This window comes from Orcinus orca, chromosome 2 (genome assembly GCF_937001465.1).
Source record: "Orcinus orca chromosome 2, mOrcOrc1.1, whole genome shotgun sequence".
NCBI classification, from domain to species: Eukaryota; Metazoa; Chordata; class Mammalia; order Artiodactyla; family Delphinidae; genus Orcinus; species Orcinus orca.
In genome coordinates this window covers 23,925,273-23,944,181 of record NC_064560.1, presented here as the reverse complement: position 1 = coordinate 23,944,181, position 18,909 = coordinate 23,925,273, and the positions used below count along the sequence as shown (strand labels likewise).

At 43.3% G+C, this 18,909-nt stretch overlaps 1 protein-coding gene across 1 annotated transcript in view; it reads left to right on the top strand.

Moving 5' to 3' along the window:
* Nucleotides 1-18,909, top strand: part of ITIH2 (inter-alpha-trypsin inhibitor heavy chain 2) — a 37,424-nt gene that overhangs the window by 13,886 nt on the left and 4,629 nt on the right. The window contains exons 7-17 of the mRNA XM_004281700.4: nucleotides 1,292-1,399; nucleotides 2,219-2,347; nucleotides 3,712-3,828; nucleotides 6,076-6,244; nucleotides 7,198-7,323; nucleotides 8,707-8,888; nucleotides 9,760-9,945; nucleotides 10,319-10,458; nucleotides 12,297-12,466; nucleotides 14,211-14,348; nucleotides 18,592-18,705. Coding sequence (XP_004281748.1) covers nucleotides 1,292-1,399; nucleotides 2,219-2,347; nucleotides 3,712-3,828; nucleotides 6,076-6,244; nucleotides 7,198-7,323; nucleotides 8,707-8,888; nucleotides 9,760-9,945; nucleotides 10,319-10,458; nucleotides 12,297-12,466; nucleotides 14,211-14,348; nucleotides 18,592-18,705 — 1,579 coding nt within the window. The remainder of the gene's footprint in view (nucleotides 1-1,291; nucleotides 1,400-2,218; nucleotides 2,348-3,711; nucleotides 3,829-6,075; nucleotides 6,245-7,197; nucleotides 7,324-8,706; nucleotides 8,889-9,759; nucleotides 9,946-10,318; nucleotides 10,459-12,296; nucleotides 12,467-14,210; nucleotides 14,349-18,591; nucleotides 18,706-18,909) is intronic.

Sequence of the window (18,909 nt, the reverse complement as noted above, 5' to 3'; positions counted from 1 at the left end):
TTGCTTCTCCTGGTATCTGGAAGCTGCTGGCATTCCTTGACTTGTGGCCACATCACTCTAATCTCTGCCCCCCGGTCACGTCACCAGGGTGTGACCTGTTCTGAGTGTCTTCTGAGTGTCTCGAGTCTCCCTCTGCCTTGCTCTCGTAAGAACACTTGTCGTTGACTTTAGGGCCCATTGGGTAGTACAGGATGATCTCATCTCAAGATCCTTTATTGCACCTGCAAAGACCCCTTTTCCAAATCAGGTAGTAGTCACAGCTTCCAGGGATTTGATGCAGACATGTCTTGGCGGGGGGCTCCATTTAACCCACTACACTGACCTTCCACATGGGACAAGCTATCCTGAGCCTCAATTTTCTCACCTGTGAAAAGGGTACTACAACGTTCTTAGATTCCTTGGTTACAAGTGAGATGAGCTTATGGAAGTAGGTGGCAAATAATAGCAGCTCAGTGGAGGTTGAGGTAGTCGTCTTCATCTGCTCCACGTTCCCCGCATTGCACTCCAGCTCCCTTCACCTCGAGAGCAGTGCCTGCGGCAGGGCATTGGCTACCAATTTGAACTCACCTCTCCTGTAATCTTCACCTCTTGCCGTGAGAACTGAACTGCTCTTTTCTTGGCTCGATTCTTATTGACATCACATGACCACTTGTGTAAGAGGCAGAGCAGATCTGGAAGAAACCCAGGGAAGTGCACAGTTCGACCTGCTCTCCATTTGACACATAGGAAGGTGAAGCAGACAGGTTGTAATTTGCCCATTGATGTAGAAGATTCAAGGGGATGAATGAATGGATCATGGTAAAATTCTCATTCCATTCTTATTTCTAAACAAGAATAGAATGGGGATTTCCCTGGTGGTCCAACGGTTAAGACTCTGCGGTCCCAATGCAGGGGGCCCGGGTTCGATCCCTGGTCAGGAAACTAGATCCCACATGCCACAACTAAAAGATCCTGCATGCTGCAACTAAGACCTGGTGCAGCCAAATAAATAAATATTTTTTAAAATAAATAAGAATGGAATGGAACAGAGTAGACGAAGGGGAATTAAATCCCAGAGAAATGAAGCAATAGAAGGGGAATACTAGGTTGCCCAAAAGGTCTTCAGCCTACATGGTGAGATGCATCATGTCACACACAATTTAAAGAACTTGCAGAAGTGATGGTGGAGCCGTGCTGGGTCATCTTTGGGAAATCCTGAAGATGAGAAGAGCAGCAGAGGACTTAGTAAGTGTATTTCTTGCTCAATCTTGAAATATTTTAATGCTTTGAGTAATTTCTTTCCCACCTCTAGGTAGATGTGTGGATTATTGAACCTCAGGGAATGAGATTTCTTCATGTTCTGGACACATTTGATGGGCATTTTGATGGAATTCCCGTCGTATCTAAAGGACACCAGAAGGTACCACAAGCATTGATGTTACAGAGTCTAAGGGGCCGCTGGCTCCTGGGTTCTGCTCTCCTCCTCTGCCCTGGGGGATAGAAAAGCCATCGGGTGCTGAGCTGAGGGAACTATATAAAGGAACAGTGATCCCTGAGCAAAGTCTAGGGTCTCCCACAGGATATACAGAATAATATTACGGATTGTTTCATTGCATTTTGACCAGAGTCTGTCCCTTTTGGAGGTCCTGTCCCATTTCCCCCAGGTAATTTCACTTGAGCAGTAGCTAAAAGACAGTTTTCACAGGGACTTGAAAACCACTGGTCCAGTGTTTAAGACTCTGTGCTTCCACTGCAGGGGACGCGGGTTCGATCCCTGGTTGGGGAGCTAAGATCCTGCATGCCGCATGGTGCAGCCAAAAACAGACAGTTTTCACATAATACACAGTGGATTTTCATTAATCACAGCAAGAAATATCAGCCTAATTCTCTCTGCCTCAATGGCCAATAGGAACCACCTTTGGAGGGATCGAAGTCCTCTAAGAACCTTTCAGCAGCTCTTTCTAGAGCTGGTAGCTGTTTCTTCCATGGGGGGAAAGGGAGGAATTCTTTGAATCTCTTATAAAGGACTGAAACCAGGCCAGCAGCACCGCAGGCTGTTAGACGTCCCCTCACATGCTTTGGCACCATCCCTTCCATCAACAACGAGACCACTGATGCTGCCCGGATGCAGAATGGCCCTGGACCTCCACCTGTGTGCACGAGAAGGTGCAGCTGTCAACTCCTCACCTGGAGAGGGAGGGGGGCTGAGACCGGGTTGTGACACTACTGTTCTTTCCAGGCACACGTCACCTTCAAGCCCACGGTAGCACAACAAAGAAAATGTTCCAACTGCTCTGAGACTGCGGTAGATGGTGAGCTCGTGGTGATGTATGATGTGAACAGAGAGGAGAAGGTCGGCGAGCTTCAGGTGGGTGAGAACAGACTCTGGGAGAATGGCCCCGCCAAAGCCAAAGAACTGTTTTTTGTTGAATAACCCCCCTTCCCCCCCACCCCCGAATGAACCTCGTCGGCCTCTGGGTAGTTCCCAGCTGCCCAGACGAGTGTCAAGGCTGCAGACCGGGGACTAAAAGCATATTTCTCTAAGTGTCGCCGAGCATTTTATGTCAAGATAACTGAATAAAGGTCATTGGGTCTCATGCCTTTGTCCCAGGAAGGTACGTCTAGGCCTTGAATGAAGAACCGTAGGAAATCACAAAATGGGAATTTTCGATAACCTTCCAAGGCCCTTTGCAATGAGATGATCAAAGAAAGCACAGAGATTACGTTCCCTGTGAGATTTCTTGAGCATTTCCCTTTCCTCTTTTGTCACGTCTTAGATGTGTGTGCATATTTCCCTGTGCTAAAGTGATGAGGCCTTAGTAGCCAAGAGCCTGTGCTTCTCTCCAGGGATGGGGGGGTGTCGGGAAGTGTCCACAGCTACACACCTGACAGCTGGACACTGTAATGTCCTGGGGGAAGCAACCAAAGGGCAGTGGAAAGAGAATGAGGTGAGCCAGTCTTTAGCACCTACAAGAGAAGACAGAGGGGGGGATCAGGAATCCAGCCCCTCCCATTAACTTCTAGAACAACCCAGACTCCCCAGGGTGCACATCAAGGTCCTTCATGGTCTGCCCGGTGGGTTCTCTGCCCTAACTCCTTGAATTCATCGTGCTGAACCACTTATGGAGCCCTAAGTGTGCCAAGGGCCGCACTGTCTGGAAGTCTCTTCCCCGGCCTGGCCCCCACCCCCCCAGCTCAGTCCAACCCTGACGCTGGCAGCCTAACTGCAAACTCATGAACCCACGTTCAAGTCCAGCGTAGATGCCCTTTCCCTGGGGAAGACGCCCCCGTCTGACTTAGATGCACCGCCACTGGGGGTGTTCTCGGAGCCTTTTATTTTTCCTGCTCACAGACTTAACACCCTGTGCTGCAAATTGCCTCTTTATTTGTCTGGGTCCTTCATTGCCCGCGAGCCTCAGGAGAGCAGGGACTCTTCCTGATTCACTGTCGGTGAGCAGGGTGCCTGGGACGGAGGCTCTCGATGAAGACTGGGTGGGGTGGAAGGAGTGGAGGGAAATAGCCTAGGAGGTGAACTGCTGAGAAGGCTCAGACCTTCGCAGGGAAGGACAGAGTGGGAGCAGGAAGGAGAAAGGAGAAGCAGGGGGACACCAAGCCTCTGTTCTCTCCTGTCCCCTGTGAGCACCCCTCTCCTCTCTCAGTCCCCAGACCCTCGTCTTCCTACATTCCAAACATTGCTAATGGTTTGGATCACAAATGTGTTCTGGTTTCCAGGTATTTAATGGATATTTTGTACACTTCTTTGCTCCTGAGAACATGGACCCAATTCCCAAAAACATCCTCTTTGTCATCGACGTTAGTGGCTCAATGTGGGGAATAAAAATGAAACAGGTAAGTACCCCTGGTGGGCAGGGGTACCTGGGGCTCCCTACCTTTTCTGATCCTCTCCTGATGATGCAATTGTTCGAGGCCTCTTGCCACAGGGCTTGTCTCAGCTCAGGCTGCTAATGAAGTCACACAGACTGGGTGGCTTCTGAACAGCAGAAATTTATTCAAAACTCACCTTTTTGAAAACTTTCGTGTCAGTATAACCTCTTCTCACTCTGCTCACTCTTCTGCTTCATATCCTTTTGGTTCTTCTGCATATAACACTTTAATACCTTGCCATTGTTCATGAATAACTTTGACATCACTATATGCCCATATTTTCTAATTATGCTGTAATTCCTTGGTGGCCCTCCTGTCTCACATCTTCCAGTTCAGAGTTCAACATAGGCTTATTCAGTGTTAATGGTATAGATGCAATTCTAAACAAACAAGGAAATTTCTTATTTTATTCATCCATCTATCCATTCAACCAATTTGAACCACCGAGTAACCATTCATTCATTCAACAACCATTTCTGACCACCCAAGTGTTCACTACTGTTCTAGGATCCAAAAGACAGAGAAGACATGGCCCTGCCCACTGTGCTTCTACCCCGGTACCCAGGTCTCAACAGTGGTGTTTCTGACGGTTTGGGCTGGCTGATCCTTTGTTGTGGGGACCACGCTATATGTTGTAGGATGTTTAGCAGCATTCCTGGCCTCTATCCACTAGATGCCAGTGGCACCCACCCTTCCAGTCATGACAATCGAAAATGTCTTCAGACATTGTCAAATATCCCCTGGGGAGAAAATTACCCTCAGTTGAGAACCACTGCTCTAATACAAGAGTTTTTTCACCCCTCCCTCCCTCCCTTCCTTCCCTCCCTCCCTTCCTTCCCTCACTTAACAAGTATTTGTTAAGCACCCACTATGTGTCGGGCACTTAGTTCATCACCGAAGTCTGAGATGACTATTACACACCCAAGCGAACATGTTAAGCAGGCTCTTGGCTCTACAGATCTGGTGCTCAGAGGTGAGATATTAAGATAGACACTTAGGAGCCACCAGTATGTAGAAGGTATTCACAGCCATGAGACCAGGTGAGAACACCAAGGAGTAAGTGTAGATAAGAGAAGAAAACCAAGAGTCAAACTTACACTATTCCAATAATTAGAATAATCTGGGGAGAAGACGAGGAACCAGCAAAGAAGACTAAGAAAAAGTAGCCAATGAAAGAAGAAGGAAACCAAGAGTGTCCAAGGCTCTGGAAGAAGACGAGGAAGTTATATTAGGAGAGAGATGTGACCAGTTGGTCCAGATGCTGCTCAGATTGAGTCTGATAAGATGAGAATAGTCCACCGGATCTCACAGCAACCTTGACGAGCGACGTTTCAGTGGAGGGATGATGGTGAAAGCCTGAATGGAATGTATTTCAGAAGAAGATTTGGAGACAGTATTTTAGACAGTTCTTTCAAGGAATTTTATTGCAAAGGGAAGCTGAGAAATGGGGCAAGTGGGTACATTATGAGTTTTTTTAAGGAATGAGAAATGATAGCATGTTACTCTGTTTATGGAAATGTACCAACAGAGGGAAATTCAAGATGCAGGAGAGGCAAACGGCAGTTGCTAGAGCCATGTCCTTCAGTAGACGAGAGAGAATGCCATCTAGGTCACATGTGGATGGATTTGCATTAGGCGGAAATACAACTACCGGTTCTTCTACATTACCAGGCGGGAAGGAAAAGTTTATGGGTACAAGTACTGGCAGGTGGGATTTTATGGTGGTGGGAGTTGTGGGAGTTTTCTTCTGATTGCTTGCATTTCTCAGTGAAGTAGGAATCCAGGTCATCAGCTGAGACAGGAGAGGGGGGTGTTTGTGGTTTGAAGGGGAAGGAGACAGGAAGCAATAATTACGTGGTAGTGGATGAGAAGGCTGAGTAGATGCGCTTGAGAAATACATTTGATTCTCAGACACCACAAAGGGGCCACCTGAGGCTCATAATCCTCAACTTAAAGTCAAGCTAGTGAGACTGGTCATGCATGACAAAATAAGACAGTAAAAGTTTAAGTATCGAAATACAGACAATACATGTTCAGAATACAGGAGAGGTAGATCTGTGTTGACTCAAGTGGATTTATACGGTTTTCTGGAAAAATTATAGCTTGAGCCACTACTTGCAAGATGACTAGGATGAATTATTGGTCTTCCTCGTTTCATCTTAGGCTTAGAGCTTATGTATTAAGACCCTTCTGTATTCTCTCTCAAAACAGACGGTGGAAGCGATGAAGACCATATTGGATGATCTACGCGCTGAAGACCATTTCTCCATGGTTGATTTCAACCACAATGTTCGAACCTGGAGAAACGATTTAGTCTCAGCTACCAAAACACAGATTGCAGATGCCAAGAATTACATTCACAAAATCCAGCCCAGTGGAGGTAAGTAGGTTTAGCCCACAGCCCAGTGAGAAACTCCCATAGGATTCAAATCTTGGTTCACTTAAGAAATATGATTCCCTACCCCAGTGGTCTTTGCCCAGTCTGCAGTGGTCTACTTTAAATAATACATTTATTATTCAACAATGAATACTATGAATGGTGGTCATGGTGAAAGCATAATCCATACCCCATCCCACACACCTCAGAAAAGGGTGTCAGTAAGTGATACTAGCCTTCTTATGACTCACATAGCAAGAGAAAGACAAATACCATATAATATCACTAAGATATGACACAAATGAACTTATCTATGAAACAGAAACAGAGTCACAGACATAGAGAACAGGCTTGTGGTTACCAAGGGTGACAGGGACGTGGGGGAGGGATGGACTGGGAGTTTGGGATTAGCAGATACAAACTAGTATATACAGGATGGATAAACAACAAGGGCCTACTGTATAGCACAGGGAACTATATTCAATATCCTGAGATAAACCATCATGGAAAAGAATATGAAAAAGGAATGTATATATATGTATAACTGAATCACTTTGCTGTAAAGCAGAAATTAACACAACATTGTAAATCAACTAAACTTCAATTAAAAAAAAAGAAAAAAATCACATATCATAACATAATTGTTTACAGGACAGTGTCCAAGTATGTCAGCAAGGCTGAATTAGGTAACTTCAGTTTGGTGGTTAACAAAATGACTGGTGCTTTGAAAGGGTTAATTCATCTCTAAGGGAACCATTGACTACAAAGTGAATATTTTATTCCACTGGGGGATCTGGACCAGCCTGGTCAAAATTTAGAAAACAATCGAATGATTTGGGTACTGAATAAACTATACATGAGTCATCACCAAACAGATGAACCTGAACCCAAGACGTGATTGTTTCTGTGGAAAGTAAGAGTATGTAACAGAACAGCACATTCTACGACTTTCACAGGGACGAATATCAACGAAGCACTGCTGCGGGCCATCTTTATTTTGAATGAAGCCAATAACTTGGGACTGTTGGACCCCAATGCGGTCTCGCTGATCATTTTGGTGTCTGACGGCGATCCGACAGTAGGCGAGTATCATTTACATTTTTAGTGGTAAATATTTTTACTCTTGTTGCTTGGGAACGTGATTTGCTCAAAATGGGAACTCAAATGCATTTGCCTGAGTGTCTAAGCCATTTTAAAGCCGTGCTTCCTAAAAGAAGGGTTCTTTTGACCCTGAAGCATTCACTCCACTTAAAGCAGTCCCCGGACGTTTGGGGGGAGGACGCTCTTGAATGCCTCAGTTTCACCTCCACAGCGTGGGGAAACTTGAATTTGAGTCACATGCTGTGAGGATTGCTGACACATACTAGTGCAGTGTGTTTATTTCCTCAGCGTAAGGTGTGCGAGGTGGTGTGTGGAGAGTGTGTGATGAGGATGTATCCTCTGAGTCTGCAGTAACCTGTTCTCCCACTGTTCTCCAAATTTCCCCCATGTACTCACTGCACCTGGACAGGTTACTTCTCTCTGATGCATCCTGTGTGTTTTCTTATCCACACAATGGCTCGCCGTCTCCCTGCTTCTATTACAAACACTGTTATTTGCATTTGCTTCATTTGCGTCTTTACACGGACAAGTGCCAGTGAGAGTGAATGCTAGATTGCGCTGCAGTCCGTCTTGTAGACAAGGATGTACCTAACTGTGCGTGACACAGCTCAGTGGAAGGAGAACCAGTGATGCGATCCTGACAAGGTACCAGAGTTCTAGAAAGACGGAGAGCGAGGCAGAGTGGCAGTTGTTGTGTATTTGTTGTAGATTCAGTGCCTGGATCAGATGACTTTTAAAATTCAATTTTAGAATAAAATCTTAAGGAAATAAGCTTAAAAGATTGTCAGTTTCTTACTCCTGACCCTCAACCATCCAGTTCCTGTCCCGGGAGACAGTCACTGGTTACCAGTTTCTTATGTGTCTTTCCAGAGATATTCTGTGTGTATCTGTATACTGTATATACATATACACACAAATATATGAAATATATACGCACGCATACATACATGTATACAAATGCATTCTGCATATGCTGACCTTCACCTTGCTTTTCTCCCTTTAAAAATGTGCCTTTGAGATCGTTCAATATAGACACATAAAGAGTTGCCATGTTCTTTTTTTATAACTGCATAGTATTTCAGTTTGAATATACCATAATTTAACCCATCTCCTTTATCGGTGTACATTTAAGTTGTTTCTAATGTGTTGCTATTCCCAATAACGTTGCTATATACCACTGTCCGTCCTTCATTTCAACATGTATGAGGGCATCTCTAGGGGACATTCCTAGAAGTTGAGTGACGGAGTCAAAGCATAGGTGCATTTTGAATTGGGACAAATTTTGCTAAACTGCCCTCCATGCGTTTTCCTAAATCTTGATAGCATTGGCTTCTCACTCCTTTCCTTCCTGTCATCATCTTTAGGGGAATTGAAATTGTCAAAAATTCAGAAAAACGTGAAGCAGAACATACGAGAAAACATCTCCTTGTTCAGTTTGGGGATAGGATTTGATGTTGACTATGATTTTTTGAAGAGACTCTCCAACGAAAACCGTGGGATCGCGCAAAGGATTTATGGAAACCAGGACACTTCTGCCCAGCTCAAGGTAACTTTTTTTTCTGTTCTTTTTTTTTTCTTCACTTAAAATCATTCAACTAGCAATATCGGATGCCTAAAAGAAGATGGCTGAATTTAAGTAAAAATTGTCATTATGTCAGTTATATTAGGTCACAAGAATTGGGGAAGTGTTCTATTCCTTTCTCATGCACCCCACCCCCACTTGTACACCTGCAGTAACAGTGAGATGAGAGGCGGTAAGGTGATGGATACCAAGTTCCCTACTCCCTGAACAGGTCTTGGGAGACACCATCACAGCTTCTTGTGTCTCTCCAGTCCCGCTAAGCCATCAGTCCTCCTAATCGTCATGGGCACTGTTCTCCCTTTAAAGTATATTGGCATCTTGGAAATCAACTTCTATAATGCAACACAAGTCAAACTATAGCCTGTACATTTCCTTAAATATAAAGGATATCAATTACTTGTTTATTTTGACTAAATGGACAAGAAAAAATGAAGAAGAAGAAGAATATACTTTACTCCACCCTCTGTCAGTACCAGGTACCATCTATCGATAGCAGGCACCATATTTAAACCTGGGGACAGGTAAGAGACAGGTTCTAATTTGGGGATATCCACCCAGCTGACTTATCATGAGAGTCCATGAGCTTTTCATGCTCGTCATAACAGAAAGAAAATATGCTGGGCTCTTAAGAGTAATATTCTTAACAAAGTCTTGATCGTCTCTGTTTCAGTTCATTGAATAACTATGAGAATTTTCCATAGCTTTCCACAGAGATCCTGGGAGAATAAATTGAGCGATGTCTGCTAAGCACTTGAAGAATCTCAGAGAAAAATGCTTTAGATCTATAAAGTGATATGAAAATAATGATTTCTCTGTTTTTTTCTATGAATTGTAGAAATTCTACAACCAGGTCTCGACTCCCTTGCTCCGGAACGTTCAGTTCAACTATCCCCAAACACCAGTAACAGATGTCACTCAAAACAGTTTCCATAACTATTTTGGAGGCTCAGAGATCGTGGTGGCAGGAAAAGTTGACCCTGATAAATTGGAGCAGTTACAGGGTATTATCACTGCAACTTCGGTACTTCCACTTATCTGCTTATTCTAAAAATACTAATTGTCCCCTTAGTATACAAGAGACATCTTGTATATTAACAGGCTGATACTCTGAATTCCAAGAATCATGTGGGTATAATAAAAGCAAAAAGCGAAAGGGAAGGCCTGAGAATATCTGTGCCGTCTTCCCAACTATTGTGTAAATCCTGACCTTTTCCATCCCAAACTCTAGAGGTTGGCTCTTACTTCCTCTTGTGTATTCTTTTGGGTTATTTTGCATTCCCCTTCCAGTTGCCTGCTACCCTGATTCACTCACAGTAGATCCTTTGGAAAATGTGAATTGATTAACTACAATTCTGCCCCACTGGTGTCTTTCAACTGAACCTTCCACTGTCCAGGCTAATGCAGAGTTAGTCTTGGAAACCCTGGCCGAGATGGATGGCTTGGAGGATTTTCTATCCAAAGACAAGCATGCAGATCCTGATTTCACCAAGAAATTGTGGGCCTATCTGACTATCAACCAACTTCTGGCTGAACGGTAAGAAGACCGTACACCACAGGGATTTGCAAAAGCAAAAGACTTGCCTTGGATACTTGACATAATAGACAAAAAAAAAAGAGTTTGGAACCAAGAAAGGCAGCAAATTATTACAGGGTTTGGAGTATTCATTTCCACTGGTTTCAGGCAGTTTTAACTCAAGCTGGGTTCACTCTTTTTTCTTTTTTCTTGACATATAACATGCATACAATAAAGCATGTGAAGCGCATTCATTTTAAATGTACAGTTTAATGAATTTTTGTTCACATCACCCACGTAATCAGCACCCGATCCAGACACGGAACAGTTCTTCCATTTCTGAAGTCCCCTTCATTCTCCTTTCCACTCAACACCCACCTCCCGCCTCGAGTAGAAAGCACTATTTTGACATCTGTCACTATCGACTAGTTTTGCCTATGATGAAATTCCATATAATGATACAAACTGTATTTTTGTTTCTGGCTTCTTACACTCAATGTGATGCCCGTGAGATTCATCCGTCTCATTGCTGTGGGTATCAGGAATTCGTTTGCATTTACTCCTGAAAATAGATTATTGTCCAAAGAGAAATTTATGATTATGCAATTCTGATATCACGTAAGTAAGGGCTTCCTATAGGTACCTATTTCATCTCTGGCTTCTCAGCTGACTGGTATTTAAACGCTCCAATATAAAAACTAATTTCTAGAGTAATGTATGGTTCTTTGATCACGTGTATCAGAATTACAGGGGGGTGTTTGGATAAGAAAATTACTGTTCCCCAGCCCGCCTCCACCTCTTTGATCAGATTCTTAGGAAGAGGGAGCAGGGTGGTGTGAACGGGGCTGGGAAAAATGAAATACGGCTGTATAACTGTGCTCAGAGAGAAAATCCTTCATGTCAGTAAGATTATAAAACAGACACAAGATTGTAAGCTGTGGCTTTAAAGTAAGCGAGAACTGTCCCTGCATCTTTACAGAGGCAACTGGGTGCATGGAAAGGTGTATAGCAAATTGCTGCAGACGTTAAATATTGATTTTTAGAAAACGATCCCTGTAAAGTGGATCAGTGGTTGCAGGGAGCAGTGGGTGGAAAGGATGAACAGGCAGAGCACAGGGGACTTTTTAGGGAGGTGAAACTACTCTGTATGACACTATAATGATGGATACCTGTCATTATACATTTGTCCAAACCCATAGCATGTACAACACAAAAGTGAACCCTGGGTGATGATGACGTGTAGATGTAGATGTATCGATTGTAACAGATGTACCGCTTCTAGTGGGAGATGTTGATAATGGGGGAGGTTGTCGGGTGGGGAAGGGGCAGGGAGTATATGGAAAAGCTCTACTCTCTGCTCAGTTTTGCTGTGAACCTAAAACTGCTCTCAAAAATAACTTATTTAGACTTGTTTCCAAGGGGGAGGGGGTCGGGGGAGGGGTGGAGTGGGAGGTTGGGGTGAGCAGATGTAAGCTATTGCATCTGCTAAACAACAAGGTCCTACTGTGTAGCACAGGGAACTATATTCAGTATCCTGGGATAAACCATAATGGAAAATAATATGAAAAAGAATGTATATATATATATATATATATATATATATATATATATATGACTGAAGCACTTTGCTGTACAGCAGTAATTAACACAGAGAACACTGTAAATCAACTATACTTCAGTTAAGAAAAATACTAATCTGTTTAAAAATTCCTTAGGACTGCATGGATAGACAAAATACTAAGCTTCATGAAGCCAGTTAATTCTGTTTTACCTCATGGTCCCCAGGGTCCCAGTTGGACCCAGAAGTGGTGGAGTTAAATCTACTGATGCTGTCCAATGTCTCTGTTTCCTGAGTACAGGAGCCTGGCTCCTACAGCTGCTGTGAAAAGGAAAATTACAAAAACAATCCTGCAGATGTCTCTGGATCACCATATAGTGACCCCCCTCACATCCTTGGTGATTGAGAATGATGCCGGGGATGAACGCATGCTGGCAGACTCCCCTCCACAAGACCATTCTTGTTGTTCAGGTGAGTCTGCCTACCTGGTGGAGAAATTTTTCATAAGATGTTACGGAAAAACCCAAACGAACTTTTTGGCCAACCCGATATTTTTTTATAAGCCTAAGTCCTGATAAGCCTTGTTGACGTAGATAAAAGTAAACAGGAATGGAAAGAACTTGGTTACAGCAGTGGCAGTCACTTATCTGAACTTCTTTGAAGTCATATACAAATCTCATATAGAATCTAGTACTCAAAAAAGTATTTTTAATGGTCTATCAGATGACATGTCAGGCCCTTCTCCAATCCTGTTGAAAGCAAAGAATTGAAAACTGTCTCACTTACAAATAGATTTGTTTCCTAGACATTGCAGTTATTCCATTTTGGGGCACTACACCGATTTTCAAATGGACACTTAGTTCCCGGGAGGTTTTTGGTGAGGCAGGCAGGAAAAAGCTGTGCCTTCCATTTCTAAACTAGGAGAAAGGGTTTTCTTGGGAAAAATATATATGGAAGCTAAGAAGCTCAAAATTGCCGTAAAAGCTATCCATGATCTCTGTGTCTCGTGGAATGTCCCAAGGTACACCCAAGGGCACGTGTGCCCACATTTAGAAGAGCTTGGTTTACTCATCTCTTCCTTCCTCCCTTTCTTAGGGACTGGTCCTCTATTAACAATCTTGAGAATGACCAGCATTCACTGGAGGGATCGTTTTCTGCATTTTTAATTCTGTCCAAGTGAGATGCCAACTTTATGACAGTGGTCCAGGCTTCAAGAAACTCTTACTTCTGACTTCCAGTTACAATAGCCTGGAGCCTCACAGCTAAATTTATGCAGGGAGAAACTCAGGCTAGATGACCTGGCATTTATAGGTGATTTTATATCCCCTGAATAAAATGCCTAGGTGAACTGGCATTTTTTTCTCAGAGACAAGGAGCTGACTGCATATCAGAAAGCCAAATGAATTTTTTTTTTTTTGCGGTACGTGGGTCTCTCACTGTTGTGGCCTCTCCCGTTGCGGAGCACAGGCTCCGGACGCGCAGGTTCAGTGGCCATGGCTCACGGGCCCAGCCGCTCCGCGGCATGTGGGATCTTCCCGGACCGGGGCACAAACCCATGTCCCCTGCATCGGCAGGCGGACTCTCAACCACTGCGCCACCAGGGAAGCCCCCAAATGAATTTTTTGCAACCAGTAGGGGATATTGGTTGGTTGGGAAACTAAATCGTTCAGTTGATTGTTTTGTTTTGTTTTCTTTTTTATTGAAGTATAGTTGATTTACAATATGGTGTTAGTTTCAGGTGTACGGCAAAATGATTCCATTTTATATATATATGTACTTTCAGATTATTTTCCATTATAGGTTATTATAAGATATTGAATATCGTGTTATACAGTAAATCCTTATTGCTTTCTGATTGTCATTTGGTGAGTGGATAGGAATAGATCCGAGAAGATGCCATCCAGAGTCTGGCTGGACCTCATCTCCCCAGTTTATGGTGAAGGCACAAGGTCCTTCCCCAACCTCCGAGGGCTGGTTCCTCCTACTACAGACCCTAGCCCAGGACCCAGACTCTGCAGAGAAGCCTACAGCAGGCCCTCACAGCATGATGACAGAAGGAGCTGGAAGATAGAGAACTCAGGAATAAAAATAATGGGAGAAAACCTTAGCTGAAAACCTCTGGGGTCTGTCTGCATAAAACAGATTCTTGATATTGTAAGCAATGTCCATGGAAAAGTAAACCTGGAAACTAATGGATACAGTTTTTTCTATGCAGGTGCCCTGTATTATGGCAACAGAGTTGCTCCAAATTCATTCCCACCTTGGGTGAACCCTTCACCGACACCAATGGTCCCAATGCCCGCGGTTGGTGCTCCAGTGCTTGAGACAACCCCTCCTCCACACGTGATGAGAGGTAAGGGAACTTCCACAATGCTTCCACATCCCAGATCTCAATTGGACCATAATGCCATGGAGCATTGGTATACGTTTAAAAAATCCTGGTAAAACTGGAAGCCTTCTATAGGCATCATTGCCTTCCATGGAAAGAAGATGGCCCCATGTATTAGTCAGCTTGGGCCACCAAAACAAAATACCATAGACTGGGTGGTTTAAGCAACAGAAGTTTATTTCTCCCAGTTCTGGAGGCTGGGAAGTCCAAGATCAAGGTGCCAGCCAGGTACATTTCATTTTCTTCGTTTGTAGGGAGCACCTGTCTTCCTGTGTGTTCACATGGCCCCTTTGTGTATGCACTGGAGAGAGAGATAGAGGGCAGGCTCTCCCGTGTGTCTCTTTTATAAGGGCACAAACCCCATCATAAGGGTCCCTCCCTCATGACCTTGTCTAACCTTCATCAGCTCCCAAGGCCCCACCTCTAAACACCATCATGTTGGTGGTTACAGCTTCAACATATGAATTTGGGGGGACAACGCATTCCATAGCACCCCATTTCCAACTATACAAGGCAAACCTTCTGGGATGGAAGAGATGCACCTCTCGTGTGGGGAGGGCCAATGGGTATCAATGGAAAGGACATCTTCTTTGGAGATTGTTCATGACACTCATTTGAACTTAAGTTACTTAACATTTCTGCACTTCACTTCATTTTGAAAACAGGCATCACTATACTTGTGTAGCTGTAAGTACGTAAGTGTCATGATGTAAGCTACTTACATAGCTGTCGATTAAATATGTAACCATCTTTAAAGAGCTGGCGTGTTATAGTCACTCAATAAATAGGTGTTCTGTTTGTTTTGGGCCACACCATGCAGCATGTGGGATCTTAGTTCCCCCGACCAGGGATCAGACCTGTGCCCCCTCCAGTGAAATCACAGAGTCTTAGCCACTGGGCCACCAGGAAAGTCCCTAAATAGGTGTTATTATCAATTTTATAATCAAAAATACTTGAATGTTGTTTCCTATATAACTGCATTATCATACATTATTTTGTGAGGTTGTTTGTTAATTTGCTTACTTGATTTTAATCAACAGCATATTTGAAAATCCTAGTTTTGCTCAGCATTTAAAAATCTTTCTACCAGTGGTTTCAGTGGCAGGCATGGGTAGCAGATGCAATCGTGTGAAAGCCAGGAAAACGAATTTCCTTGCGAGGGTCCTGGCAGCTGCATCTGGCTTCCTTGTGCAGATTCTTTCTTTGCCTTCTGGTCATCAACTTCTGCAGGGTCTTATTTCTCAACCAGAGAGAGGGGCTGCCTGGGGGGAAATAGGAAACTATCTTCTCTCCTGTTCCTGGTCTGCACTATGCCTTTCGGTGAAAGGGGTTTCCACTGCCTACCCATTGGCTGGTCCCATGTAGAAAGCTTGTGTCCCTTTTCTGCCTTTTATTTAGGAGTAAATTTCAACATTCAAAGAAGGAGCACATCCCTCTCCCTCTTGGAAGGTCCAAAGTACCAGCTTAACTCGGGTGGTTTGCAGTTTAAATATCAGAGTAGCTTCTGGTGTAGCTTCTTAGAAATGTGCTGCTTTTCTAGACTGCTTGGAACGTAAGACTCTTCTATCCAGAAATCCTCAGAACTGATTTCTCAGGACTGTACACCTACCACTCACCTGACATAGAATTATAACAGAGAGAACACAGCGAGGACTCTGAATGGATATTTATGGTATCTTTAAATATCTTTAATAAGTATCTTGATAGAGATTTTAAAACATCCCACCTCTACGACTTAGCTCTGAAATTGTTGTTTGGGGGCCCAAGGTGATCTTCTTCTTCACGCTTCCATTGGTGGCGATGCTTCAGACAGAGGTCCCTCCACTCCCCTCCCACATCACCTCCAACTATGGAGCTTTGGTGAAGGGCTCTGCATGTGACTCTCAGAGTGACAGCCTCGTAAAGTGGCACATGAGGGGGGAATCTATGTGTCCAAGGTCGCTGTGCTTGCACAACAGCCATTTTTACCATGTGTTTCCAACGAGTGGCTTCTGAGAGCAAGATCTGATTGCAGTGACAAGTTCATGAGTCACTTAAACTGTTCCTTTGCAAAATAAAACTTTCATAGAAACATGTAGAGCCCGAGCCAATTTATTTTGAAGTGTTCTTCTCAGTAAGAATGCAGTGCTTGCTCCGAGTTTCTTGTCTCTGCTGTATGAGGCAACCAAAAGGACAAGGTCTTGAGAGTCAGACAGTTCTGGGGTCCAACTCTGCCCCCATGACCTTGGCCTGGACACTGAAACATCTATAGGTCTCAGCCCACCTTCAAAATGGGGATGATGATAACCTGCAAGGTGGTTCTAAAGTAGGTTCCTGGTTCCCAGGAGAAGCTCGGTAAATGCTGGCTAGTCTCACACCCATTAACCCCAGGTCCTCAATCTCCCTCCAACCTGATCAGAATGGAAGGCTGCACAGACTAACTTCAGTATGACCTTTTGTTTCTGGTAGACGTCTATCCACTCATTAGGGCAGTACTGATTCGCTGCTGCTCACCAAAAGGTCTGATGGATGGGATCTAGGTTCATCAAAATGGCAAAACCCATGATTATCTTTAATGAAAGCAATTTCCTTCAAGCCAAGTTATCTCAGAACACCCTATTTGTGTAGAGGAAAGAAGAGGCTATCATAATAAAATGATTTTTTTGATTAAAAAAACAAAGAGCTGGGAAGCTTCGTTGCGTGTTTTAATGATGCCCTCTCATGCCCAGCTCCTACACAAAATCAATTAACCAAGTATTTATTGACTACAGAGCATGAGCTTGGTGGTGTGAGGGGTGCAAAGAAGTACAAGATTTTGTTCCAGTTCTGGATGAGTTTATCCTCCATTTCGAGTTCCCAAACACACACTTGAAGGAGCATATCAGGATGGTTGGGAGAATGGGCACGTAATCAGACAGCGTGGCTTTGCGTCATAACTTTGCCACTTACTAACGCTGTGATGTGACCTCGGGAAGGTCACCTGTCCTCTGCAGGACTGCGGTGAGAATTAGTTAATATTTGCAAAGAGCTTTGTGATAGCATCTAGAAAACAGCAACCTCTCAGACATTTGTTAAAGCATGTTATTCATGATGGGTGTAGGGACCACTGCACTGGGGTATTGCAGTGCAGGAGGGAGATTAGATTCAACTCTGAACACACCATGGGAAAGTGGGAATTTACAGACAAAAACCAGGCTGAGGTCAGTAAATGGAATATTACTAAGAGGAAACATCAGTGGAAAGGGGGGGTTCTGGTTAAACTAACCTAACAGGATTCTTGCTGAAGGCAGGCCAGGTAATCAGACCTCACTTGAGGATGGTGGGGGGAGGAGGAACCTGAATAGATATCAAGGGTGATCAGATTTGGAGGGTGGGGGATTCTAGCTAAACCTACTTAGTAGGATTTTTGCTAAAGTTAGACAATGCAGAGAGGAACATGGAAGTCCAAAAGTTGAGGTCAAACTTGAAGAGTTCAGGGAAGCCTGAGTAGAGTTAGTCCCAGGAGAGAGTCTTTGTCACTCCTTCATTAAATTGTTTCTCTCTTGAAGGTAAAGACCATGACTTATTTATAGCTACACGAAGCGTTGCATAATTCAGAGTTTTGCACATGGTTTGGTTTTTTTTCTTACCAAATATTTGTTGAATGGGTAAACAAACAAACAAAAAAGATCAGCCAGAATAATGGTGTCTAGTAACAAAGGAGTACTTTCTTGGGAATAGCTTGATCCTTCATTGCTCTTGGAATTGATCAGTATTAATCTGTATGCCAAAAGGTAATAGTATGTCTTTTTTATTTTTATGCACTGTGTATGACTACTTAAAAATACAGGTATTTTACCTATGTATACACACAGTCACTGTATATACACATATGTAGTACATTTGTAGTATATATTATACATGTAGTGTGTATGCTTGTGTTTCTTATTCCTAATGTCTTTCTTATTCATTTTTTTCTCTCTAGCCTAGAATATATGTGATAGCTACAAAACGAGTATACATTATATTTGTAAGATAACCTAGAACTCTGATGGCAGCTCCATGAGGAAGGGACAGCGCTTGGACCACTGGGTCCTCCCTGGTGCCTAGAACAGTACCTAGCATATAGTAGGAGCACAATAAACATTTGTTGTTGTGAAATTAAAGAAGTTCAGGAATAAAATACTGTTCAAATTAATCTTCCTTTCTATGATTTTGTTTGTTTTCATTTTCTTTGTATATTTTCCAGTTGAAAATGACCCACACTTCGTCATCTACCTACCAAAAAGCCAAAAGAATATTTGTTTCAATATTGACTCAGAACCTGGAAAAATCCTCAACCTTGTTTCTGATCCAGAATTAGGTAAAATAAAAAGATATTATATTGGAATCAGACTACTAGATCATGGTCATTCTTCACTGTCACTACCTGGGATTTCTTTCTTTCCTACCTTAATAAAATCTTATATATATATATATTTCAAACTACTCTTTTCAAACTCTGATAGTGAGAAATGAATTATAAATATATTCCTAACTATTCGAACTATTCTAGATAAAATACTCT